This window comes from Bufo gargarizans, chromosome 2 (assembly GCF_014858855.1).
Source record: "Bufo gargarizans isolate SCDJY-AF-19 chromosome 2, ASM1485885v1, whole genome shotgun sequence".
Taxonomy (NCBI): domain Eukaryota; kingdom Metazoa; phylum Chordata; class Amphibia; order Anura; family Bufonidae; genus Bufo; species Bufo gargarizans.
Window position 1 is genome coordinate 50,232,772 of NC_058081.1, and position 26,534 is coordinate 50,259,305.

The 26,534-nt window shown below is 45.2% G+C and overlaps 1 protein-coding gene across 2 annotated transcripts; it reads left to right on the forward strand.

Moving 5' to 3' along the window:
* Window positions 1-12,723: 12,723 nt before the first annotated feature.
* On the forward strand, window positions 12,724-25,144 carry LOC122929345 (NXPE family member 3-like). 2 transcript variants are annotated; one of them, XM_044282883.1, is made up of 6 exons: window positions 12,724-12,855; window positions 19,433-19,909; window positions 20,017-20,237; window positions 21,810-21,874; window positions 23,248-23,463; window positions 24,612-25,144. In XM_044282883.1, exons 1-6 carry the CDS (start codon window positions 12,781-12,783, stop codon window positions 25,142-25,144), a joined length of 1,587 nt encoding a protein of 528 aa, XP_044138818.1. In that variant the 5' UTR covers window positions 12,724-12,780. The 2 variants fall into 2 exon arrangements, with proteins under 2 accessions (XP_044138818.1, XP_044138819.1); XM_044282884.1 differs by lacking the exon at window positions 12,724-12,855 and adding an exon at window positions 17,392-17,673.
* The last annotated feature ends 1,390 nt before the right edge of the window (window positions 25,145-26,534 follow it).

The following is a 26,534-nucleotide window of genomic DNA, read 5'->3' on the forward strand; positions in this document are numbered from 1 at the left end:
TCATCATGTGGACGAGCAACTACCTGGTCCTGCTGCTATGTATTTGCTGTAGTGGAGGGGTAAGTGAATGCTGTGTGTCATCTATATCCATTTTCTCCTATCTATATATGTATCTATCTATCTATCTAAAGAAAAAAAGAAAAAGTAAGTAAAAAAAGAGTGTTCTTTAATCACCACACAGCGACATTTCAGTCCTCTTACTGGGACTTTTCTCTAGCAGTGGCCGAGGACTGAAACGTCTGCTGATTAAAGAACACTCTTTTTTACTTACTTTTTGCAAATGCTGTGGAATTTTTTGTTTTATTCTTTGGATGTTGGATCGCCTCCGCAGCCACAGGCCCCCCGCCACATGTACTCTGCAGTGTTGCTCACAACGCTTGGATTTTATTTATCTATTTTATATCTTACCATCGATACTACGGCATCTGCTATTTTTACTGATAGACACTCTACAGTTATCCTTTTACCCAATCTCTTCCCTCTCCTCTCTTTATCTGGGTGTAAAACACTATAATGACTCCCTCAGGTGCACCCTGTATGAAGTAGAACCCCCCCTACACTCAGAACTTGGCGGTCGTTTCGCGGCGAACTTTGCTCGTTTGCGATGTCCGCCGGTACCATATTCTTTGCATTGTGCAGAAGTTTGACCCATGACACATCCATCAGGTAGTACAGGACAGCCAATTGAGACATTTCAGCACATGGACATACCCCCTACCTTATAAATAAACCCGATCTGGCCGCCATTTTACATTCAGTCTTTTGCCAGTGCATGGAGAGGTTGCTGTGTGGAGCAGGGACAGGCTGTTAGGGACACCAAACGCTAGCTAATAGAGCCACAAAAGTCATTTTAAGGACTGGTATAGGCGTGCTAACGATATGTGTGACTTACTGAGGGGTGCGATATACTTATAATATACTTTCTAACATAAATTATTGTTCATTTGTATTGTGCAGCAGTTGTGTGCGGTTCTGCTGCGATACTGCAGCTACACAGAGGGACAAACGCTATTGGAACAAATAATTGTGTGATATACCAGTTGCCCCTAGAAAAATCTGATTGAGGCAGAGGTGTAATAATTCCTATAATATAATTTCTATATAGTGCATTTGTGTAGTGCAGCAGTTGTGTTGCTGAGATGCCACAGCTACACAGAGTGACAAATTCTATTGGAACAACTAATTGCAACTGGTGTGATATACCAGTTGCCCCCCCAAAAAACGGATTAAGGGGTTCAATATACCTGCGTACACAAATACTGCTCTTCTATAGGGACTTTGTCACAGGGTCATTTTGAAAATGACAGGCAGAGGAAAAGGCCGGACATTTCGCAGGGGTGGATAGGGGTCGGGCAGGTGCACCAGGCCGGAGCCTAAGTGGGAAGTTGCAGAAGGTGCGTGCGATTACGTCAAAGGATGCACCAGACTTGGTTGAGTGGCTTACTCAGCCTTCCGCTTCTGCACCCTCTTCATCCTCTGTATCTGAACACTCCTCACTCACTGCTGTGTGCACCCCCAAAGACACCACCACCTTATCCCTTCCATTCGAGTCAAAGGAATTATTTTCCCATCCATTCCCAGACCTTACCGATGCGCAGCCATTCTTGGCATCGGATCAGGAAGAGGAGATATCAACGGCTGCCACCCGGCCGTCTGACAGAACCCAGATCAGCCCAAGAAGGGTGGTCCCCGCTGTTGTTGCCTACTCCGAGATCTCTAATGTGGGTGGTGGTGAAGGTGACGATGATGACGTGTCGATGGACGTCACATGGGTGACCACAAGAGAGGAGGGGACTTCAGAAGGAGAGACAGAGCAGCAGATAGGGAGAAGGAGGAGAAGCAGGCAGAACCCGCAGTGCACAGGAGGCAAAAAGCAGACTGCAATGTATATGGAGTGAGCCATCCACCATGCATGGTGTCACGACCCTTGGTCATGGTCGTGACTCCTTGGGAGCCGCATGCAGTTGCCTGCGGTTTGGTGTTGTCAACCGCAGCTGGGGGCACTTAGTGGTTTGCCTCAGGTGCGGTTGCCGCGGACAACAGGCATGCGTGCGGTTGCCCTTGGCAACGTGTTTTTGTGTGCACTTCCTTTGTCTGTTTGTTGTGCACAAGTTCATGTTTTGTATGCACGTAGACACCTCCCTTCACCTGCGGTTGTCCGCGGCAACGTCTGTTGTTGTGTGCATGTGGTGGCAGGCTCTCGGCCTGCGGGCTGTTCCCCAGAACATGGTTGCCACGCATGCCGTTGCTGGCGGTAACAGGTGAGTGTGTTTGTGTGTTTTATGGATTGTGGGTACTTCCCCTTTAAGTTGGTGTTTTCCCTTTCCTGTGGTGCTGGAAGGGTTAACTTTCTTCCCAGTGTGTGTGATGTCACTGGGTGTGTTCTGACCGGTGGGTGTGGCCACTTAGGCCTATAAAGCCTCTGTCTCTGGCTTGGCTCAGTAGGTTGCTTTCAGCCAGGCATAGCTGGAGCAGCCTCCTGTATATTACCATCTACCAGTGGGGGCCTCCCTTCTGGTCATAAATCTTTGTTACACGGTGTTATCTAGGTGTGTGTGGGGTTTTGTGTTATTGCAGCTTATGGTCCTGGGTTCCTGTGTGATGTCTGGTGTGTGCTGTGTCCGTTGGTGTTCAGAACTGCAGCACCTGCACATGGGTTCCAGGGTTTGTTGTCTGTGGCAGATGAGTGATGTGTTGGTTTCATTTGCCTGTCACTGCCATTAGGTGTTTCTGTTCCCCTTGTTGTTTGGCCAGTGAGACTCCTGCTCCTTCGATTTTAGGAGGAGTGGGTTGTCTTACCCTGCTCCTTAGCCCAGGGACCGGACGGAGGGTAAGTCAGGGCTCCGAGGTTCCTGCGCATGGGTCCTCCTACCATCAAGGTCGGCCCATGCAGGTAGGAGACAGGGTAAGAATTAGGGATGCAACAGGAGGTGACCTGCTCCCTAATTCTTTTTCTTATTCATATTTTATTAGTTTTTTTGAAAAAGACATACATACATTGTTAAACATAGAAAGAAGACAAACGGCTGCAGAATCAGCCGTATACACGGTCACATTGACAACAGTAGCTTAGTCAATATACATAACGCAGTAGAATACAAACAGACCAAAACTAGACTAAACAGACAAAAAGAAACATAAAAGACAAAAAAAAAACAACATAGAGACATACAGTGCAATTACTAGGCAGTTTTAACGCAGGTATGATTTTATATAGGTCCCTAATTCTGTGTTTCTGGCCAAGTGGTAACCCTACCATCTCCTGGCACCGCACGGCTGGGGGTTTCCCCCACCTCCAGCCGTGACACACGGTCACATCTAGCGCTCCCAGGATGCCGGCACATAGCTCCGCAGTGTGGGCTATTTTTTACTTGTCAGCTACTGATAATAGTGTTGCCATCTGCAGCCTGTGCTGTAAATGCATATGTCGTGGTAAGCCCAACACTCACTTAGGGACGACTGCTTTAAGAACGTACCTGGGAGCAACACCGTCAGAACCAACAAAGTCACACTCCTGGTGCTCCACGTCCTGCCTCTAAAAAAATGATGATGCCGGATAATCCTCTTGCCCAACGGCTGACTGCTGGTTTGTCGGAACTGCTAGCCCGCCAAGGGCATCCCAGTGCTATATGTCCACGTTCAGCAAGTTAATGTATCTCTGACACACAGTGTCGGTGCCAAGATACATCTGACCACAGACACGTGGTATAGCATACACGGGCAGGGAAGGTACATTACTTTTACTGCCCACTGTGTGAACCTTCTGATGGCCGTCAAGCATGTAACCCGTGGCACCTGTGTGGATTTGGTGTTACCGCTATGGATCGCATGCAGGCCTGCCTCTTCTCCTCCTCCTACTCCATTCTCCGTCTCCTCCTCGGCTGACTCCTCCTTTTCCACTGCTACAGCGTCTTCTGCTGCACCCCCAAGCTCCCCAGAACGTATTCGATGTGCCAGCTGAGACGTTGCCATGCTGTGCTGAGACTGTTGTGCCTGGAAGCCAAGAGCCACAGCGGTCCTGCACTGTTTTCAGCTCTGCGGTCAAAGGCCGATCAGTGGCTAACCCCGCTCAATTTGACAGTTGGTAAAGTAGTGTGCAACAATGGTGCCAATCTTCTGAGAGCGCTGAAACAGGGCAAAATGACACACGTGCCGTGCATGCCACACGTCCTGAACTTAGTTGTGCAGCGATTCGTTGCCAAATACCCCGGGGTTCAGGACGTCTTGCAGCAGGCCAAGAAAATCTCTGGCTATTTTAGAAGATCTTACCCGGCCATGGCTCGCCTTGCTGACGTTCAGTGGTGACACCACCTGCCCGTCAGACATCTGATTTATGACTGCCCGACGCGCTGGAACTCCACCTTGTATATGCTGGATAGGCTGCTCCAGCAGAAACATGCAGTTAACGACTACCTGTACGAACTCTGCGGTTCTAGAGAACTTGTTTTTTTTTCACCACGCCAGTGGCTGCTCATGCGAGACGCATGCAGACTTCTGCGGCCTTTTGATGAGATCACCAAACTGGTCAGTCGCAGCCAGGGCGCCATCAGTGACATCGTATCTTACGCCTTCTTTCTGGAGCGTGCACTGCATCGTGTCATTGATTAAGCCGTCGAGGAGCAGGAGCTGGAAGATGAGGAAGTCACAATGCTGAATTAATTTCCAGGGGGGCTACTCCATCTGAGACAAGTCAGCAGGAGTCTGAAGAGGAGTCAGAGGAGGATGGTGCCGGGGCGGAGGAGGAGCAAGCAGTGCATGCTTTAAACTTTTCGGGGTTCCCTTTGGGGTGAGGAGAACGAGGACAACATTCTCCTGGTCGATGAGCAGGAGCCAGGCTGCTGTACCGCTTCCAATTTAGTGCAAATGGGGGCCTTCATGCTCCAGTGTTTGAAGAGGGACCCCTGTATAAAAAGCATAAAGGGAAAGGACTAGTACTGGGTGGCAACGTACTTACACCTCGATACAAACACAAAATGGCGGACACGTTACCAGCATTACAGAGGGCTGTCAGAATGCAGCATTTCCAGGCCTTGCTGTGAGAGATGCTGAATTCTGCTGTTGCGGGTGCTGGCAGAGGAATTTCCACCCACAGAGAAACAGTTGCCGGTACCAATCCTACAGTGCATGCAAGAAGAGGGCGGATTGAAGATGTGTTGGTCACTTCGGATATGAGATCATTCTTGCAACCAACCCATCGACAGCCGCCCTCTGGATCCAGCCTCAGGGAACGCTTAGACCGGCAGGTGTCCGACTACATTGGGTTAACGGCCGATGTGGACGCTCTGAGTAGCAAGGAACCCCTGGACTACTGGGTGACCAATAAGCGCACTCGCCTAGATCATGACAGTGTGGACTACCTCACATTACTAAAAATGAGTGAGGCATGGATCTCAGAGGAATTCAACACCTGTGACAACCACGTTTAATTGAATTTCCTCATGATAGCCAACAAATATCTGCCACCACCCAGAACAAATAATGGTCCCTGTCTTAGGTAAATTCAGTGGCATAAAAGGCCTTTTCTGTCCGGCGAATGCCTAATGTTTGGGACCTCAGAGGAATTCAACACCTGTTGACGACGACCACGTGTTATTGAATTTCAACTTTTATCATTTGGGGTTTTTTCAAGAGGGGGGATTTCGTTAGCCATGTTTTTAATACAATTTTATATTTTTTGTTCTTTTAAACATATGTATTGACATCTATTTGTACTGGCCTACAGTAAAATCGATATCTAATGACCAGCCACATAATTACTTGTCCTTTTCTGTCCGGTGAATGCCTAATGTTTGGGGCCTGTACTACACTGTCCTGCAGTAAAATTGATATTAAATGACCGTCTAATATACCACCGAGCATGGGTATATGTAAAATGACACCCCAAAACACATTCCCCAACTTCTCCTGAGTACGGCGATACCAGATGTGTGACACTTTTTTGCTGCCAAGGTGGGCAAAGGGGCACACATTCCAAAGTGCACCTTTCGGATTTCACCGGTCATTTTTTACACATTTTGATTGCAAAGTTCTTCTCACACATTAGGGCCCCTAAATTGCCAGGGCAGTATAACTACGCCACAAGTGACCTCATTTTGGAAAGAAGACACCCCAAGGTATTCTGTGAGGGGCATGGCGAGTTCCTAGAATTTTTTTATTTTTTGTCGCAAGTTAGCGGAATATGAGACTTTGTAAGAAAAAAAAAAAAAAGAAAGAATCATCATCATTTTCCGCTAACTTGTGACAAAAAATAAAAAGTTCTATGAACTCACTATGCCCATCAGCGAATACCTTAGGGTGTCTACTTTCCGAAATGGGGTCATTTGTGGGGGTTTTCTACTGTTTGGGCATTGTAGAACCTCAGGAATCATGACAGGTGCTCAGAAAATCAGAGCCGTTTCAAAATGCGGAAATTCACATTTTTGTACCATAGTGTGTAAACGCTATAACTTTTACCCAAACCATTTTTTTTTTGCCCAAGCATTTTTTTTTGATCAAAGACATGTAGAACAATAAATTTGGCGAAAAATTTATATATGGATGTCGTTTTTTTTGCAAAATTTTACAGCTGAAAGTGAAAAATTTCATTTTTTTGCAAAAAAATCGTTACATTTTGATTAATAACAAAAAAAGTAAAAATGTCAGCAGCAATAAAATACCACCAAATGAAAGCTCTATTAGTGAGAAGAAAAGGAGGTAAAATTCATTTGGGTGGTAAGTTGCATGACCGAGCGATAAACGGTGAAAGGAGTGTAGTGCCGAAGTGTAAAAAGTGCTCTGGTCATGAAGGGGGTTTCAGCTAGCGGGGCTGAAGTGGTTAATTTATGGAAATATGGAAAAAAATATATGAATATTTTAAAAAATGAAGTTATAGTAATATAGCGAATATATTCGTTATTTAGAATATTCGACTTTATATATTTTTTTCAATCTGTACTGTTATTCCACTTTGGCATACTCCTTCCCGACAAGCGTCCCCGTCACCATGGAAACTCCTGTGGGTTCGAAAATACCATCGGATCTGAGTTTTCCCTGAGATCGTAAAAACTCAGATCTAATGGTATATTCTAACTCACAGGTGTTCCCATAGTGACGGAGACGCTTGTCGGGGAGGAGTATGCCAAAGTGGAATAACAGTACAGATTTAAAGAAAAAGACGAATATTCTAAATAACGAATATATTGCTATAACTTCGTTTTTTATAATATTCGTCATATTCTAAAAAACAAAGTTATAGCGAATATTCGTAAAATACGCATATAGACAGCAATTTAGTTAATATAGTGCTATAGTATATTTTTTTTTAGCAATGTACATTTTTTACAAATGAAAAATGAATTGACCAAAAAAATGATTATAGCACTATATTAGTTAAATTGCTGTCTATATGTGTGTTTTACGAATATTCGCTATATTGCTATAACTTCGTTTTTTAGAATATTCGTCATATTCTAAAATGAGAATATATAGCAACATAGCGAATATTCGTAAAATGCACATACTATTAGCAAACCAATAGGAAAGTTGCCTTATACAGTTAAAAATTGCAATACACGAAAAATTTAATCACATATTAATCGCGATAAATAGAACAATGATGAATATTCGATTTTGACGAATATAAGATAAATATTTAAATGAATATTCGCGAAATATCATGAAATCGAATATGGCACCTCCCGCTCATCACTAGTGATTATTTGGCTGGAGGTACATTAGACGGTCACTGGATAAAAATTTTACTGTAGGCCACTGGAGTAGAGGCCCCAAAAATTAGTTATTAACCTGACAGAAAAGACCTTTTATGCCACTGTATATACATAGGACAAAGGCCATTCTTTGTTCTGCGTGGTGGTGGATATGTGTGGGCTGGAATGAGGAAATTCAATTACACGTGGTCTTCACAGGTGTTTAAATACTCCGAGATCCATGCCTCATTAATTTTTAGAAATGTGAGGTAGTCCACACTGTCGTGAGCTAGACGAGTGCGCTTATCGGTCATGATCCCCCTGCTGCGCTGAACGTCCTTTCGGACAGGATACTCGACGAGGGACAAGCCAAGAGTTCCATGGCAAATTGTGACCAACACATCTTCAAACCGCCCTCTTCTTGCAGGCGCGGTAGGATTGGTACCCGCACCTGTTTCGCTGGGGGTAGAAATTCCTCTGCCAGCGCCGCAACAACAGAATGCAACATCTCTCACAGCAAGGCCTGAAAAATCTGCATTCTGACAACCACCTGCTGACTTTTCTCAGATGGAGTAGCCCCCCCCCCCCCCCCCCCGGGAATTCATTCAGCATTGTGACTTGCTCATCTTCCAGCTCCTGCTCCTCGACGTCTTGATCAATGACACGACGCAATGCACGCTCCAGAAAGAAGGTGTAAGGTGCGATGTCACTGATTGCGCCCTGGCTGCGACTGACCAACTTGGTGATCTCATCAAATGGCTGCAGAAGTCTGCATGCGTCTCGCATGAGCAGCCACTGGCGCGGTATAAAGAAAACAAGCTCCCCAGAATCTGCCCTGCTGCAGAGTTCATACAGGTAGTCCTTAACGGCACGTTGCTGCTGGAGCAGCCTATCAAGCATATACAAGGTGGAGTTCCAGCGCGTCGGGCTGTCACAAATCAGACGTCTGACGGGCAATTGGTGTCGCCGTGTAAGATCTTCTAAAATAGCCAGAGATTTTCCTGGCCTGTCGCAAGACGTCCTGGACCCCGGGGTATTTGGCAACGAATCGCTGCACGACTAAGTTCAGGACGTGTGCGATGCATGGCACGTTTGTCATTTTGCCCTGTTTCAGCGCGCTCAGCAGATTGGTACCGTCATCGCACACCACTTTACCAACTGTCAAATTGAGCGGGGTTAGCCACTGATCTGCCTGTGACCGCAGAGCTAAAAGCAGTGCAGGACCGGTGTGGGTCTTGGCTTCCAGGCACAACAGACGCAGCACAGCATGGCAACGTCTCATCTGGCACGTCGAATAGGTTCTGGGGAGCTTGGGGAGCGCAGCGGAAGAGACAGTAGCAGTGGGAAAGGAGGAGTCAGCCGAGGAGGAGAGGGAGGATGCAGTAGAAGGAGGAGAAGAAGAGGCAGGCCTGCATGCAATCCATGGCGGTAACACCAAATCCACACAAGAGCCACGGGTTACATGCTTGACAGCCGTCAGAAGATTCACATAGTGGGCAGTAAAAGTGATGTACCTTCCCTGCCCATGTTTGCTAGACCACGTGTCTGTGGTCAGATGTAGTGATGGACGAACATTGGCCGGGACGATTCACGAATGCACGCTTGTGATCAAACGTTTGCGAACCGCGCATTCGCGGCGGGCCCCATTCACTTTAATGGCAGGTGAGCCTGAAAAACCTTCAGGTCATATTTGCAGCAAGCAAACACTTACTAGTAGTACACAAATGGTCCCACAACATGGACAGTGATATACCAGAGGGGGATCACTGGCAAAAATTCCCACAAAAAATATGTATTTTAATCAGGGGCCATTTTTGGTATGCATTAAATGGATGCCAAAAATGGGATGTGAACCCAGCACTAGTGTCAGAATAAGCCCCAGTACACAGCGGAGCAGCGTGGCGGAGAGGGGAGTCCGCCATGTACTGACAGAGTGCTACCTGGTCCTGGTGGTCAGGGATGAGGACTGTGTTTCCCAAGAATCATTTTCTACTGGGAAATACAGCGCACAGTATAATACACTAGAATCTATATAATATAAAGATATTATCCCCACCCCCGAATGATAATACAATTAGGTGGTCATTCATTATATAGAAATACGTCTATCTTAGGCGTATTTCTGACACAGATTGTGGCGCAAAGGTCCTTAGCACCGCAATCTACATATTTTTCCCGCTCATGCCAGGTCTAAAAAAGGATGGCGTGGGCAGGGAAAGGGATACAGTTATGGCCATCCAGTTATTGGATACCACCGCCATACACTAACCGGGTAACACCTCTGTACAGTGACCGGATAACACCTCTGTACAGTGACCGGATAACACCACCATACCATGACCGGAAAAAAAATTATAAGAGGGTACAATACAGGGAATGACTAGGGGCACTGCACAGGGTGTGGTAAGAGGGCGCAATGCAGGGTATAAGGGGGCACAGTACGGGGTGAGGGGCACAGTCACATGACCCTGTGACATTAAAAGGTCCTTATGGTGAATGCGGTTCATACGCCACCATAATGAGAGGCAGAGAAGTGAGACAGGGGTGTGATTATTTGTCTAGAGATAAAAAAAAATTAACTGTCGGCCAGTACAGGCCCCAAAAATTAGTCAATAGGCGCTACCTGACAGCAAAGAACTTTGGATTCTGTGGCTGGAGGTACATTAGGCGTTAACAGGATAAAGTTCCTTGGGCAACCGAGGAGGAAAGACAAGGGGAACACACAGCAGTTCCAACAGAGGCAGGGCAACACTCTCCACAGCCTGGGACAGTTTCATGACACCCCGCCAGCACCCTCACCCTGATGCGTGGCCTACTGTGACAAGGAGGGAAAAAATTTGGAAGATGGTGAAGGAGTACATAGCAGACCGGGTCAGGTCCTCAGTGATCCCTCTGTGCCTTACAACTACTGGGTGTCCAAGCTTGACACGTGGCACAAACTGGCGCTCTACGCCTTGAAGGTGCTGGCCTGCCCTGCCACCAGCGTTTTGTCTGAGCGGGTATTTAGTGCTGCGTGTGGTATTATAGCAGATAAGCTTGACTCTTATAAAAATGAACAAGGCCTGGATTAACCATGACTTCTCGACTCCACCAGAGGAAAGCTGATGAACATAAAGGCACTTTAAGTGTATTGTTTATAATGTACTGAATACACTGTATTCCCATGCACCCCTTCCACCACAAACAAGGGTATATAGTTGAATCTTCTGTTTATTCGTCGCATATAATGCCCTTGCATATAATCTTTTACATGGTCAGCTCACCAGCAGGCCCTCACCTGCAATCTTTTACAGCAGGCATGCTCAATCTGCGGCCCTCCAGCTGTTGTAAAACTATAACTCCCATAATGCCCTGCTGTAGGCTGATTTTGAAATAGCTGGAGGGCCGCAGGTTGAGTATGCCTGTTTTACAGGGTCAGCTCACCTGCAGATCCTCGCATATAATTTTTTAGAGGGTCAGCTCACCAGCAGGCCCTCAGCTACAATCTTTTACAGGGTCAGCTCACCTACAGGTCCTCGCATATAATTTTTTAGAGAGTCAGCTCACCAGAAGGCCCTCACCTTCAATTTTTTACAGGGTCAGCTCACCTGCAGGTCCTCGCATATAATTTTTTAGAGGGTCAGCTCACCAGCAGGCCCTCACCAACAATCTTTTACAGGGTTATCTCACCTACAGGCCCTCACATATAATTTTTTAGAGCGTCAGCTCACCTACAGGCCCTCGCATTTAATATTTTATAGGGTCAGCTCACCTGCAGGCCCTCGCATATAATCTTTTACAGGGTCAGCTCACTTGCAGGCCCTCGCATATAATGTTTTACAGGGTCAGCTCACCAGCAGGCACTCACCTACAATCTTTTACAGTGTCAGCTCACCTGCAGGCCCTCACATATGTTTTACAGGGTCAGCTCACCTGAAGGCCATCAATCATAATTTTTCAAGGATGTATAATGCCCTCCTTTATGTGTAATAAAGGGTGTATTAGAGTGCCGATTCCTTGTAATATTTGGCAGCCATTTCACTTAGTGCATAGGCTTTATGAGTATAGGTGTCCCACTACCTGAACAATTGTACCACAATGTGAATGAGGCCCTCCTTTATGTGATATACAGGTTGTATCGGTGTGCTACTTCCTTGTAATTTTTGGGGCAGCACTTCCACTTTATATACAAGTAAATATACAGGAAACAATGTTTCCTAACAATTTTTCCTCTAAAATCGATTTTATCTACGTTTTGTGCGTATTATTGTCAGTCTGTAAAAGTGGCGTACTACTCAGACAACATTGTTTCCAGCAGCGACCTGGGAGTCGAAGATGCATCCAGACATCCTCCCTATGCTGTTCCCGAACCATTTCAGTGGTGCTTCCATCAATTTCGTACCTTTTCATATAAACCAGACACCCTTTGCCTTTTCAGAGCAGGGGGTGCCTGGTTTATTGCTAGTGTTCTCTCATTGACTTCAATTGTGCTCGGGTGCTCAGTAGAGCACCCGAGCATCTCGAGGTGTTCGGCCCGAGCCCCCAAGCACCCAAGCACTTTGGTGCTCGATCAACACTAGTAGAGGACAAATGGTAGGAGAGAGGAGAAGGAGAAGAGGCAGGACATGAAGTGCCAGGAGTTTGGCTTTGTGGGTTCTGATGGCGTTGCTCCAACTGGGCTCGGTGATTGGAAGCCAGGTGCCTTCTTAAGGTGGTCGTCCCTAGGTGAGTGTTGGGCTTACTGCGACTTATGCATTGACAGCACAGGCTGTAGATGGCAACACTATTGTCAGCAGCTGACACGTTAAAAAAATCCAACACTGCGGAGCCATGTGTCAGCGTCCTGGAAGAGCCAGAGGAGACCGTGCACGGTGGATGGCTCGCTCCAGACACATTTGCAGTATGCTTTTTGCCTCCTGTGCCCTGCAAGCTCTGCCTGCTTCTCCTCCTCTGCTTCTCCGTTTCTCCCTCTGAACTCCCCTACTCTTCCTCTCTTGTGGGCACCCACGTGACGTCCATCAACACGTCATCACCGTCACCATCACCACCACTGACATTCGAGATCTCGGAGTAGGCAGCAACAGCGGGGACCTCACTCCTTAAGCTGATCTGGGTAATGTTGTCAGCCTGCTGGGTGATGGCCAATGCTACCTCCTCTTCCTCATCCGATGTCAAGAATGGCTGCGCCTCGGTATGATATGACAATGTATTGGAAAATAATTCCTCTCACTTGAGTGGAGGGGCTATGGTAATGGTGGTGTATTTGGCGGTGCACACAGCAGAAAGTGAGGAGAGTGCAGATACGTAGGATGAGGAGGGTGCAGAAGCGGAAGGGTAAGTGAGCCACTAAACCAACTCTGATGCACCCTTTGAAGTAATCGTTCGCACCTTCTCCAACTTAACACTTAGGCTTCGGCCTGGTGCACCTGCCTGCCCCTACTACCCTTGAGGAATGGCCTGCCTCTTCCTCTGCCTGTCATTTTTTTAAAATAACCCCTTGATCAATATTTTGTGGTAGCAGATATATCGCAGCCCCTAATCAGTATTTTGTGTTAGCAGGTATATCAAACCCCTTAATCAGTATTTTGTGGAAGCAGGTATATCGCAGCCCTCAATCGGTATTTTGTGGAAGCAGAAATATCAAACCCCTTAATCAGTATTTTGTGGAAGCAGGTATATCACGGACCTCAATAAATATGTTGTGGAAACAGGTATATCGAACCCCTTAATCAGTATTTTGTAGAAGCAGGTATATCGCAGCCGACAATCAGTATTTTGTGGAAGCAGGTATATTAAATCCCTTTATCAGTATTTTGTGGAAGCAGATATATCGCAGCCCTCAATCAGTATTTTATGGAAGCAGGAATATCAAACATCTTAATTATTATTTTGTAAAAGCAGATATATCGCAGCCCTCAATAAGTATTTTGTGGAAACAGGTATATCAAATCCCTTGACCAGTATTTTGTGGAAGCAGGTATATCACAGCCCTCAATCAGTATTTTGTGGAAACAGGTATATCAAACCCCTTAATCAGTATTGTGTGGAAGCAGGTATATCACAGGCCTCAATCAATATTTGGTGGAAACAGGTATATCAAACCCCTTAATCAGTATTTTGTGGAAGCAGGATTATCGCAGCCCTCAATCAGTATTTTGTGGAAGCAGGTATATCACAGGCCCCAATCAATATTTGGTGGAAGCAGGCATATCGAATCCCTTAATCAGTATTGTTTGGTAGCAGATATCTCGCATGCCTCAATCAATATTTGGTGGAAACAGGTATGTTGAACCCCTTAATCAGTACTTTTTGGAAGCAGGTATATCACAGCCCTCAATAAGTATTTTGTAGAAGCAGGTATATCAAACCCCTTTATCAGTATTTTGTGGAAGCATGTATATCGCAGCCCTCAATCAGTATTTTGTGGAAGTTGGAATATTAAACCCCTTAATCAGTATTTTGTGGAAAAAGGTATATCGCAGGCCTCATTCAATATGTCGTGGAAACAGGTATATCGAACCCCTTAATCAGTATTTTGAGGTAGCAGATATATCACAGCCCTCAATCATTTTTTTGTGTTAGCAGGTATATCAAACCCCTTAATCAGTATTTTGTGGAAGCAGGTATATCGCAGCCCTCAATCAGTATTTTGTGGAACCAGGTATATCAAATCCCATGATCAGTATTTTGTAGAAGCAGATATATCACAGCCCTCAATCAGTATTTTGTGGAAGCAGGTAAATCATAGGCCCCAATCAATATTTGGTGGAAACAGGTATATCAAAACCCTTATACAGTATTTTGTGGAAGCAGGTATATCGCAGCCCTCAATCAGTATTTTGTGGAAGCAGGAATGTCAATCTCCTTACTCAGTATTTTGTGGAAACAGGTATATCGCAGCCCTCAATTAGTATTTTGTGGAAAAAGGTATCTCAAATCCCTTGATCAGTATTTTGTGGAAGCAGGTATATCACAGCCCTCAATCAGTATTTTGTGGAAGCAGGTATATCAAACCCCTTAATCAGTATTTTGAGGAAGCTGGTAAATCACAGGCCCCAATCATTATTTGGTGGAAACTGGTATATCGAACCCCTTAATCTGCTGCACAATACAAATGCACTATAATATACTTTCTATGTTAGAAAGTATATTATAAGTATATCACATCCCTCAGTATATCACACCTATCAATAGCACACCTACACCAGTCCTCAAAAGGACTTTTGTGGGCTATCAGCTAGCGTTTGGTGTCCCTAACAGCCTGTCCCTGCTCCACAAAGCAACCTCTCCCTACACTGGCAAAACACAGAATGTAAAATGGCTGCCATATTGGGTTCTTTGATTGGGTGGGGCTGTGTCCATGTGCTGAAACATCTCAATTGGCTGTTCTGTCCCATCTGATGGATGTGTCATGGGTCAAAGTTTGGCGCAATGCAAAAGAATATGGAAGCGGCAGACATCGACTTATGTGCACATGTTTGGCGAATGGCGAAAGCACAAAGTTCAACGCCGGGCGAACCGCAAGGCCATCTCTAGCATTGTTCCCTGGCCTTTAAAAAGTGTTCCACAGCCTTCAACCCACATTGGTGTGGTATGTAGGAGCAGAGAGCCTCTACATCGATGGATGCAAGCCACCAATCCTTCTCCATAGTGACGCCTTCAAGACGAAGGAGAAGATCTCCTGTGTCTTGAATATAAGATGGAAGGCTTTTTTCAAAGGGTCTTAGAAACTTGTCTATGTAGATCCCACAATTCTGTGATAAACTACCCACAACAAAGACTATGAGGAGACCTTTTAGGGTACATGTCCCTTTATGAGCCTTTGGGAGGCAGTAGAATGTTGGAATTACAGGGTGTATAGGGGTAGATAGTTAAATTCCTCCTCACTAATCAATTTGTTCAGTTTCACTCTGAGTAGTATTCCTTTAAGTTTTTCCTTATATTGGGGAGTAGGGTCAGCCAGGAGGGATTCATAACCACTTTTGTCCCTCAGAATTATACAGCACATGTCAGCATATTGTTCGGTGTTCATTACCACAATGTTACCCCCTTTATCCGAGGGTTTTATGGTAATAGAACAATCTTTCTCAAGGGCATTGAGAGCCATGCGTTCCTCAGGGCTGACATTATGATATAAGGGAACCGGATTTAATGCTGTCAAGTCCCTTATTGTATTTCATAGAAATACATCATTGCACGAAATGTCGCCTTGGGGAGGCATATTATAGCTCTTGTTTTTCAGATTGGCTAAGGGTCCCTCGCCCCTTAGGTTGTCCGGTTATTTATCTAGTTCAAAGAGCAGTTTTACATCATCCAAAATCTGGGATGCCCAAATCACGGCTCTCCCTCTTATTTTGTACCTGAAAATGTTTATGCCAGTGTAGCTTCCTGGCAAACAAATTCACATCCTTAACCCAATTAAAAAGGTTAAAGTGGGATGTAGGTACAAATGACATTTAGTATTGACATTTCAACATCAGTAATAATCCGAGAGGACAAACTGATTACCTGAGTGTCAGGGCCTTCTGGCCTTGTCTGGGTTGAGGTACTGCGTTTCTGTTGCGCAGGGGGTAGGGGGATCTCTTGTTCCAAAAAATGTGTATTGGGTGTTCTACCTGGTTGGCGTCCACCGCTGCCTCTAGATCTCCCCCCACCCAGGACCTCTACTCCTACCCTTATTAGGCCTATCTCTTTCTGAGTCTGATATCTCAGCCTCTGTTGAAGAGCCCTCTTGTTCACATTCCCTTCTGGGTTCTGGATTAAGAAAATAATATGCCTTGTTATCCCTCAAGTCCTGTAAATCTCTCGCAAACTGGCGATGTTTCCTTGAGGTGGAATTGAAAGTGTTCTACTGTGTTCTGTAACTGCTTCTCCTTATTGCAGAAATCAGACTCCTGATTGAATTTTTTAGTTATTTCAATCTGTTCCTGTAGTTTGATATCAAGTTGTTCTAAGGTACTCTTTTCCTCTTCCAGTAACAATTGCATGAATCGGATTGAACTATTGGTTGCCGCTCTCTCCCATTTATTCATTAGAGTGGGGGTTCTACAACGCTTGGCTGTGGCCAGAGATATGCGTAAGCCCCTTGGTACTATTCCTTGTTTTATATAATTGGTCAAGCTCTATACCTCCCACCAAGAAGTGCCCTCCGAGAACACCTCCTCAACCTCAGTTAACCCCTGTCCAATCCCACCGAAAGGAATCCTGCCATGTCCTAAACCAAGCAAAAATCTATCTCAAAAAGGCCAGTGAGGTACCTGATCAGAAGGCTAACTCCCATAAAATACTGGTCGTGGGGTACAAAACTGATTTTTGTGAAAAACCGAGCTCTGCTGGCTTGGGTGTTGCAGAATAAAGGGAAAAGTGTGACACTGGCCACATCTTCCAGAGGACACGGTGCGATGTGGAAAAATGCTCAGAGCTTCGGTCTGAAGAAGAGGGGGGATATGTGGTGATGTGTACAGTATAAGTGCTGGGAGGCGTGTATATCCCACCCAGATACCTCAGCTGGGTGAGAGAACTGAAATCCAGAAAGCTGCAGTAGTTTCAGCAAAGTGTAGTTTGCTAAGACAGTTTTGTCTAGATGTTGTTCTGGGCTAGATTTCATGTGGACTGGGGAATAGGTTTGGTAGTGGGATCTGCCAGTCCACACCCTTCCACTACATGTATTGTCTGTTGCTGGAGGTGATCGCAGGTGAGGCCTGCTGCTGTAATCAAGGAGGGATAGGCAACCCTCTGTGTATGACTTGGAGGGAGAATAGCTGAGGTAGCCTGGGAAGGCTCTGTGTGGTCTCAGCCAGAAGGTCTGAGGGGCCACGAGGCTTTGTAAAGCGTGAGGTTTGGGGGGCCCAGCGACGCCTATGGAAAGAAGGTTGCACGGTCAGAGTCAGGAGGACTTCTGGACCATCTCCACCCCAAGGGTGCTGGTGTCGTCATAACCTGGAGGCTGCTGGACCGTATATGGCTGAAGAAGCCGGATCTAATCCCATGCGTGAACGGCGCTCTATAGGTGAGGTACAGACAATACATGTATTAGCTAGTGCCCAGACGGGCAGGTGTTTATTTTCAATGTTTATGTGTGTGATGGTGCTGAAGTGCCAAAATAAAGCACCTTTTGGACTTGAACCCCTTTGTCGGAGGAGAAGTCTGTGATTGTGACCCCCTGAGACAGAGCGATACATAGATATAACTAACTACACGGAAAAAAAAAAATCTGCACAGTAAACTGAGCAGACTGGTCAGAAAAAAAATGTATGTTTCTGATCAGCGCTCAAGTGCAGGACGCACAGACACAGATATTATGTGCATGCAAAAATCGAAACTAATACTACCTAAAATTGATTTCTATGTAATACTAAATATATTTTTTCCGCAAAAAAAAAGAAGAAAACTGAGCACAAAAGCGACCAGTATAAAAAATTGTACTTATTGGTGCTCAGGGCTGTAGAACGCACGCAAGCTGACGTTTGGTGCGTCTGTGCAGACACAGCAGTATAAAAATGTACTGCAGATACAAAAAAAAGAACACTAGCTCTCTCTCTCTCTCTCTCTATATATATATATATATATATATATGATTCTATTACTTCTTAAAAAAAAAAAAGGCACAGATGAAGAAAAAATAATATCTGCACTAATATACTTTAATTACTAAAAACATACATTTCCTTTAGAAAAATAGCTCTAACGTGGCCCTTTGAGCCTTAGCAGCGCTCCTCTGTCTTCTGTTTACATAGCACAGTCAGTGTTAGGGTACTTTCACACTAGCGGCAGAGGATTTCCTGCAGGCTGTTCCGGCGGGTGAACATCCTGTCGGATCCGTCCTGCCGCTAGTTCACGTATGCCCCCAGACTGCCGCTCTGTCCCCATTGATTATAATGGGGGCGGAGTTCCGGCGGCGGCACGGCAGCGCAGGTCGAGAGGCAGCCGGACTAAAAGTACTGCATGCAACGGATCCGTCTCCCATTGACTTTCAATGGAGTTCATGACGGATCCGTCTTGACTATGTTACAGATAATACAAACGGATCCGTTCATGATGGATGCATGCGGTTGTATTATTCTAACGGATCAGTTTTTGCAGATCTATGACGGATCCGCCCAAAACATGAGTGTGAAAGTAGCCTAGCCAATCACTAAAACTGTGAGTTACTTGTTCCTCTTCTCAGTGTCCTGCCTATCAATTTCTACACTAAAACAAGGGTACTACACCTTTCACCCACCAGGAGACTTTACATAAGGTGTGCCCTGGGAGAACTTCAACTTCCGTCATCCAAAGTGTGAACCCCAACCTCCCCCCCATCCGTCCACACTCCCCCGGAGTTGCTGCATCTGCACCAATTATCGGTAGTCTGGTAGAGAGGAACGATACTTAATATGATAATTTGTCCACATACAGTTTTCGACATCTATTTCTGTGAGATGTGCTGCAGACCTAATGCTACATAAACCATGCATTCACCTGACACGTGAGCATAGTCTTTTACAGCTGATGGAAATTCAACTTGTTGAATAGTTTTTGATGGTCACTGATCCATATCTTTACAATGGTGGCCTTGATCACTTAACTGTGTTCAAGTGATCCAACGTAAAAAGATCTCAAATTTCATCAAGCTCAGGGAAGGCTGGATCAGCAAAAAATGTCCATCACAAAAATTCCCCACCACAATATGCTTCCAATTGTAGAAGAACCTCTCATCTTTTGAAAGCTATAAATATTGGAACATTGGTTGGGGCATTTTTAGGTTTACTAACTATTGATATCTACAGTTTATTTACAGGTTTCTAACTATAGATAAGTTGGAGAAGTACAAACCACCCTTGCCCAAGTGGTATCTCCAGCCTATCGAAACCCGGAACACCAAGTTTCTACAGTTGATTGACTGGCCTGGACCTCCATCCATGGTGAGCCACATTAAATTTTCAACGAGCCCCATGAAATGTTATTACCAGCTGATAAATCCTCAAAGTACATACAGAGTTGGTGAAAAGGTGGAAGTTCTCATCACAGCTCGTGATTACAATGGTCAGCCAAAAGGTTATGGTGGAGACTTCTTCCAAGCCAAGCTCCATTCCCCAAAGCTTAAGGCTGGGGTGACCGGAGAAGTTAAGGATCAAGGTAATGGAAGTTACTTAGCTACCTTTCTCCTTCCATGGCCTGGGGAGGCGCAAATACACATCAGGCTCATTCATTCCAGTGAAGCTGTGGATGTTCTGAAGAAGAAGAGGGAGAGTCAACCTGGAAAGGTGATTAAGATGTTTCCAAATATCTAATATTTTTAGATAAGATTCCTTATGAGCTGATACCAATAATTACCATTATTGTTTCGGTCCTCGCTGCTTCTACCTTGCAGGTGTACTTCTTTGGATTCTTCCAGTTTAACCACACCAGTGAAGTGATGGAGTGTAACATGGAGATATCTACCAAAAATGTCTGCACATATAAAGACCCTGTCACTGGAAATACATGGCAGTGTGTGCATCCCCAGAAACTGGCCTGCGATACCTTGGTGTATCACTCCATGGGTGGCTACCGCAAAGTGACAAACCAGCTGGAGGACTCTTTACTGAAAGTGTGAGTGACTGAGATTTTAAAATTGCTTAATGACCTTGTATGGATCTAAATTATAGCCTGTATTATACTGTACTCCAGATATGCACTCTACTGATCCTGAGTTACATCCTGTATTATACTCCAGAGCTGCACTCACTATTCTGCTGGTGCAGTCACTGTGTGCATACATTACTTATCCTGTACTGATCCTGAGTTACATCCTGTATTATACTGAAGAGCTGCACTCACTATTCTGCTGGTGCAGTCACTGTGTACATTACTTATCCTGTACTGATCCTGAGTTACATCCTGCATTATACTCCAGAGCTGCACTCACTATTCTGCTGGTGCAGTCACTGTGTGCATACATTACTTATCCTGTACTGATCCTGAGTTACATCCTGTATTATACTCCAGAGCTGCACTCACTATTCTGCTTGTGCAGTCACTGTGTACATACATTACTTACCCTGTACTGATCCTGAGTTACATCCTGTATTATACTCCAGAGCTTCACTCACTATTCTGCTGGTGCAGTCACTGTGTAAATACATTACATTACTTATCCTGTACTGATCCAGAGTTACATCCTGTATTATACTCCAGAGCTGCACTCACTATTCTGCTGGTGGAGTCCCTGTGTACATACATTACTTACCCTGTACTGATCCTGAGTTACATCCTGTATTATACTCCAGAGCTGCACTCACTATTCTGCTTGTGCAGTCACTGTGTACATACATTACTTACCCTGTACTGATCCTGAGTTACATCCTGTATTATACTCCAGAGCTGCACTCACTATTCTGCTGGTGCAGTCACTGTGTACATACATTACATTACTTATCCTGTACTGATCCAGAGTTACATCCTGTATCATACTCCAGAGCTGCACTCACTATTCTGCTGGTGGAGAAAAAAGACAATGCAACAGCACTCTGCAAACCAGACAAAGTACAATAATGCCATAGTCACAAAAAATATTATAGTGCTAATACTACGCTTATTTATAAAGTGAGATGCTTGGCAAATGCATTTTCTGAACTTTATGGTGACCATTATGGGGCATAACAGGTAGTATTTAGTGTTAGGACCTGTCTTACAGAGATCGCCTTGACGTTTGGCAGACGGGCTCAAATGGTTTTGTACAAAATGCATTGGCCAAGCATCTCACTAAGCGTAGTATTAGCACTATAATATTTTTTGTGACTATGGCATTATTGTACTTTGTCTGGTTTGCAGAGTGCTGTTGCATTGTCTTTTTTCTCTGTGTTTCTAGCCATGGCAGCGTGGACCTGCACATGGGGGTTAGTCAGCACCTCCCATTTTTTTTTATTCTGCTGGTGCAGTCACTGTGTACATACATTACTTATCCTGTACTGATCCTGAGTTACATCCTGTATTATACTCCAGAGCTGCACTCACTACTTCTGCTGGTGGAGTCACTGTGTACATACATTACATTACTTATTTTGTACTGATCCCGAGTTATATCCTGTATTATACTCCAGAGCTGTACTCACTATTCTGCTGGTGGAGTCATTTCCTTAAATTAAGACACATTTCATTAATTCAATTATTGCTCTCTCTCAGGTCAGACAGGAAACTCTCTTGGTCCATTCCTCCAATTAACGTGATCTCAGATAAAGGATTTTCAGGTAGGAGCTCCGCTGGGGTATGCACGGTGGGAGGTCCATTGATGAGTGTTCACCTGGAAAGGTAGATGGGTTCTTGCAGAGGTATAGATAAGCCACAACTGATTTCTGTAAATGACTCGACCCAAGCACCAGCTCCAAAATCCGATAAATGGTTCTTGATGAAAAAAAATATTTTGACTTTCCCCCACTTGACTTTTATCCCAACATATAAATCATGGCAAAGCTGTAGGTCCTGGGAAGAGGATCTGTGAAGGTCGTGTTTGTATGTATGGCATGCAGGTTAAGTTAGTTCTCATGGGCTGGAATAATTCCGGTCAGGGACCAAGAGGGGGAACCAATCTGAGTTTCCTCCTCGACTCTAGCAAGGGTTGCCACCTTCAATAATTGTCTCATAAAAAAGGGGGCTCTGGCGTCACTTTGAGTTCCCTGTTTTTCTAGGCGAAGGTAGGGAGTAGTGTAGGAGTTTTTGGTGGTCTCGGAACCAATGCCGACATTCTTAGTAATCTCTTGTATAGTGGTCGAGTGTATTGCACGGGTCAATACCAAAATACATGGAGGTCTAGGACAGGGAAGCAGTTAAAGTTATTATCCATGATAATCTAGTGTATGGAATGGGTTAATGTCAGAGTCTGTGGTGGTCTAGGTCAGAGAAGGGGTTATTGTAAGCATACTCATTGGTCTAGGTACTGAAAGGGTCAACATTAAAGGTTATGGACTAGTGTAATAAAGAGGTCAATGCCAAAATCCATGGTGATCTAAAGGCGGTGAAGGGGATAATGTAAACATCTATAGTGGTTTAGGGCATGCAAGGGGTTAATGCAAGCATCCCTAGTGGTGTAGTGTGGTAAAAGGGTCAAAGTCAGCCTTCCCTGGGGTTTAACACAGTTAATGTCAGCCTCCCTGGTGGTCTAGTGTGGTGAAGGGATTATCAATACCCGGTGTACAGAGGAATACTGCTGGTGAAAGCTTAGAACCAGTGTACTGATACCAGTTACCAGCTGGGTGATGACCTCGGCACTTGCCCTCACGAGGCACATTGGGCATTAAATTGTGACCTGATTTTTTCAGAACTTACCTCATAAAGGCCGTTCAGTTTTTTGGGGTTTCTTTTGCATTCCGTATGCCAAAACAACTTTAATGGGGCTCAGAAAAATCGGAAATGCCGTGTGCGTTCCATGTCCATATGTTCGCATGGCCGTTCCGCATAAAAATAGAACATGTTCTGTTATTGTCTGCACCATGGACAAGTATAGGACTGTTTGATTAGGGGCCGGTGGTTCCAGCGCACCCAATTTGTGGACCGTGAACCATCCAATGCTCGTGTGTATGAGCCCTAGTTAAATGATATTTATCATCGCCTCCTCCTCTTGCAGATCTCATCTCCAAGCTCCCGATCTGTAGACCTGGACAAGGAGCTCCACAGCCTTCAGGCTTTTACTATAAGGACAAGTGGACATCACTAGTATGCCGGGCTCAGCACTTCCTTCGCCCTTCAGATGCTCTTGCTTGCCTCAAAGGGAAGGACATTCACATGTTCGGAGACTCCACTCTGCGCCAGTGGTTTGAATATTTGGAAAGGTTCATCCCAAGTAAGTGAGGAGCAAGTGATGGGTATAAAGGGGTCCTCTTGCTGATACTGGTTCACCACACCTACTCTGGACAGGACAGTCTAGGGCAGGAATGCGGCCTTCCAGCTGTTGTGAAACTACAACTCCCGGCATGCCTGGACAGCCTACAGTGATTAGAGCATGCTGGGAGTTGTAGTTTTGCAACAGCTGGGGGGCCGCAGGTTGACCATCCGTGGTCTAGGGCTGGTTGACCTTCACTACTTCTAGACAATCTTTTGGACCAGCTCAAGTGCGGTGGTGTCCATCAGGTTTGGTAATGGTAGATACGTTCTTTATGTACCACCAGCTTGCAATCATAAATTTTGTGTCTACATATTCTGGACAGTCATAGTTGCCTGGGACATTCCTCCCATACCTGTAAGACATGGTAACGCACCATGAAATGTTACATACACAGTATAAACTCATCCTAAAATATACAACTACGTCAATAAAAGTAAATACCCTCAATATTGCAGAGGCAAAAAAAAATAATATCTTCTAAAATTGGGTCAGTCATGGGATTGAAGGAGTTGTCTCAAGTTTTATTATTTCGTAATATAAATTTCTGAAACTTTCTAATATACTTTGGGTTTCATTTCCTCACCATGTTCAAGATCTCTGCTTGCTGGTGACTGTTCCTAAAGTATTACCCATGCACTGACCTAATCTAGTCACTTCCTCCCCCCTCATAGAGTGCCTGACACATAACATAGTTAACACCATGAATGTGTCCTCCCATATACTGTACAGCCACGTGCTTTCCAATATACATTACCTGCCACATGACCCCGTATACAGTGCAGACATATACCCCTCCTACCAAGTGTCTGCCACTTGTCCCCCCAAACACAGTCACTTTCACATGCTCCTAATAAATGCAAGCTTCATGGGACACTCTCTTAATCCATGTCTCATCGCTGGCATCTTTTCATGGCCATGATGAGGTATGCTACCACCTGCTGGCAATGCTGATTATTACACCACAAGATTGCACATCCCGGTGGCTCTTTCTCATTCGATATTTCAGGACTCGGCAGGACAGAGAAGGGATTTCAAGGGATAATAGAACTGGGTACCTCAAATTCAGGACAGTCACTCATTATTGTTTTTTTTATGTTTGTTTTTAGGTCTCAAGAGGATAGACTTGCATGCTAACTACAAGTCGGGTCCTCTGATAGCCGTAGATGCTGACGCCGGTCTGGTCATGCGATGGCGCGCTCATGGATTACCTTTAAGGACCGGCAAGACCAAAATGTCCGACCTCCACTATGAAGCAGCTCACTTGGCTGGTATCGGTGGGGGGCCCCACACTGCGATAGTGATGACCCTGTGGGCCCACTTTACCACCTACCCTGTGAGGTTTTACATTGAACGGCTGGAGGGAGTCCGTCAGGCAATCTCATCTCTTCTTTTTCGAAGCCCTGAGACGACGGTGATCATTAAATCGGCCAATACGGGTTATAAGTCAATATTTGGCAGTGACTGGTTGTCTCTTCAGCTGGACATTTTACTGAGGGAGATCTTCAAAGGAATGCAAGTTATAATCCTGGATGCCTGGGACATGACATCCTGCCACTATCTTCCTGACAATATCCACCCAGGTCCTCCAGTCATCAAGAACGAGGTGGACCTTATGTTGTCTCATATATGTCCAAAATGAAAGACTAAAGCTTAAAACCTATGGACACCTACGGGGGCATTTTTTATAATTGCATTTTAATCATTTGGGGCTGAATTTTTTTTCCATTGGTCTTTAATAAAAATGTTCAGCCGTTTCTGAGATACAAGGGTTACAAAATCAGTTTGTACTAAACACATAGACGCTAATTTCATCCATGTTCTTATTGAGCTATAATGAGTGTTTATAAGGTCAGGAGATCAGAGATAAGAGCCCCACATGAGCCGACAGCTGACGGGATTCCAAGAAAACAGAACGTGACAGCTTGTAAACAGACTGATTTTTTTAACCCTTACAACTCAGAAATGGCTGAGCATTTTTAGTACAGACCAATTGTAGGTATTGAGGTGTCTATGGGACCCCCCCATTTATTAATGTAATAAGTTTACAAAATGGTTTGTGTATCAATTATGATTTGTTTTTCAAAATCTCTGTTGCTGTCAGTGACTATAAACTTTATTTTTTTTTTACATGCAGTCCTGCTTGCATAGCTGATGGTTTGTTACAATGTATCACGGTAGTGTTAGCCTTGAATCCAGGAAAGATATTTGCCGCTCCTCCAATGATTATGTATACTGATGCGCAGCCTGCTTGTGACGGTCACGTACACTACACACAGGGGGGAGGATAGTGACCACTGCGCTCCACCCTCACCCCTGGCCCTGCCTTCTTGCCTCACAAGTCCTAATGACAGGGGACAACTGGACGGCAGTCCCTAACTTAGGATACGTGCTGGGAAGACAGACAAGACAAATAACAGAACGTGAACGGACCGGGTCAATACCTAGAGAGCTACGCAGTACTAAGGAATGAGCAGAGAATAGTCAGGAAAAGCCGAGGTCAAATACCAGGAGAGAAACGAAGAACCAGAGGAGTCCGCAAAGAATCGTCAGGTGGAAGCCGGGGTCAGGATACCAGGAGAGATGCGCAGTACAGGAGGAACAGGCAGAGGATCGTCAGGGAACACAGGATCAGGTAAGTATGCAGGAACAAAACAATCACCAGATACCTAAAATTAACAGGCAACCTGTGGCCAGCAGGCTGCCTGTATTTATAGTGGGGAGTGAGGGTCATGTGACGCCACGTGGCCAGCGTCACATGACCGACAGACAGACAAATCGAGCGCCGAGTGATCAGCTCGGCGCTCAAGGCAGACCTAGGAGCAGGGAGCCTCCCAGTTAGCAAAGCCGCCCTGGGAACTAGGCCAAACACAGATCCTCGCTCCCGAAGCTAAGCAGCAGGTCTGCGGCTGATGGGAGACCGACTGCGCCTTTGGCACCCCGTGACACTGCTGTAGAATGCATGGACAGTGCAATGTATTTTAGAAGCGATCAGAAGATTGGATATTATAGTCCCTTTGTGGGACTATTAA

Excerpts from the sequence above, each read along its gene's own strand:
- LOC122929345 (XM_044282883.1), top strand. The coding sequence starts at position 12,781 with ATGTTGTCAGCCTGCTGGGTGATGGCCAATGCTACCTCCTCTTCCTCA. Across the intron at positions 12,856-19,432 it reads TCAAGAATGGCTGCGCCTCG|TTTATTTACAGGTTTCTAAC; the intron begins GTATGATATGAC and ends TGATATCTACAG. Across the intron at positions 23,464-24,611 it reads TTTGGAAAGGTTCATCCCAA|GTCTCAAGAGGATAGACTTG; the intron begins GTAAGTGAGGAG and ends GTTTGTTTTTAG.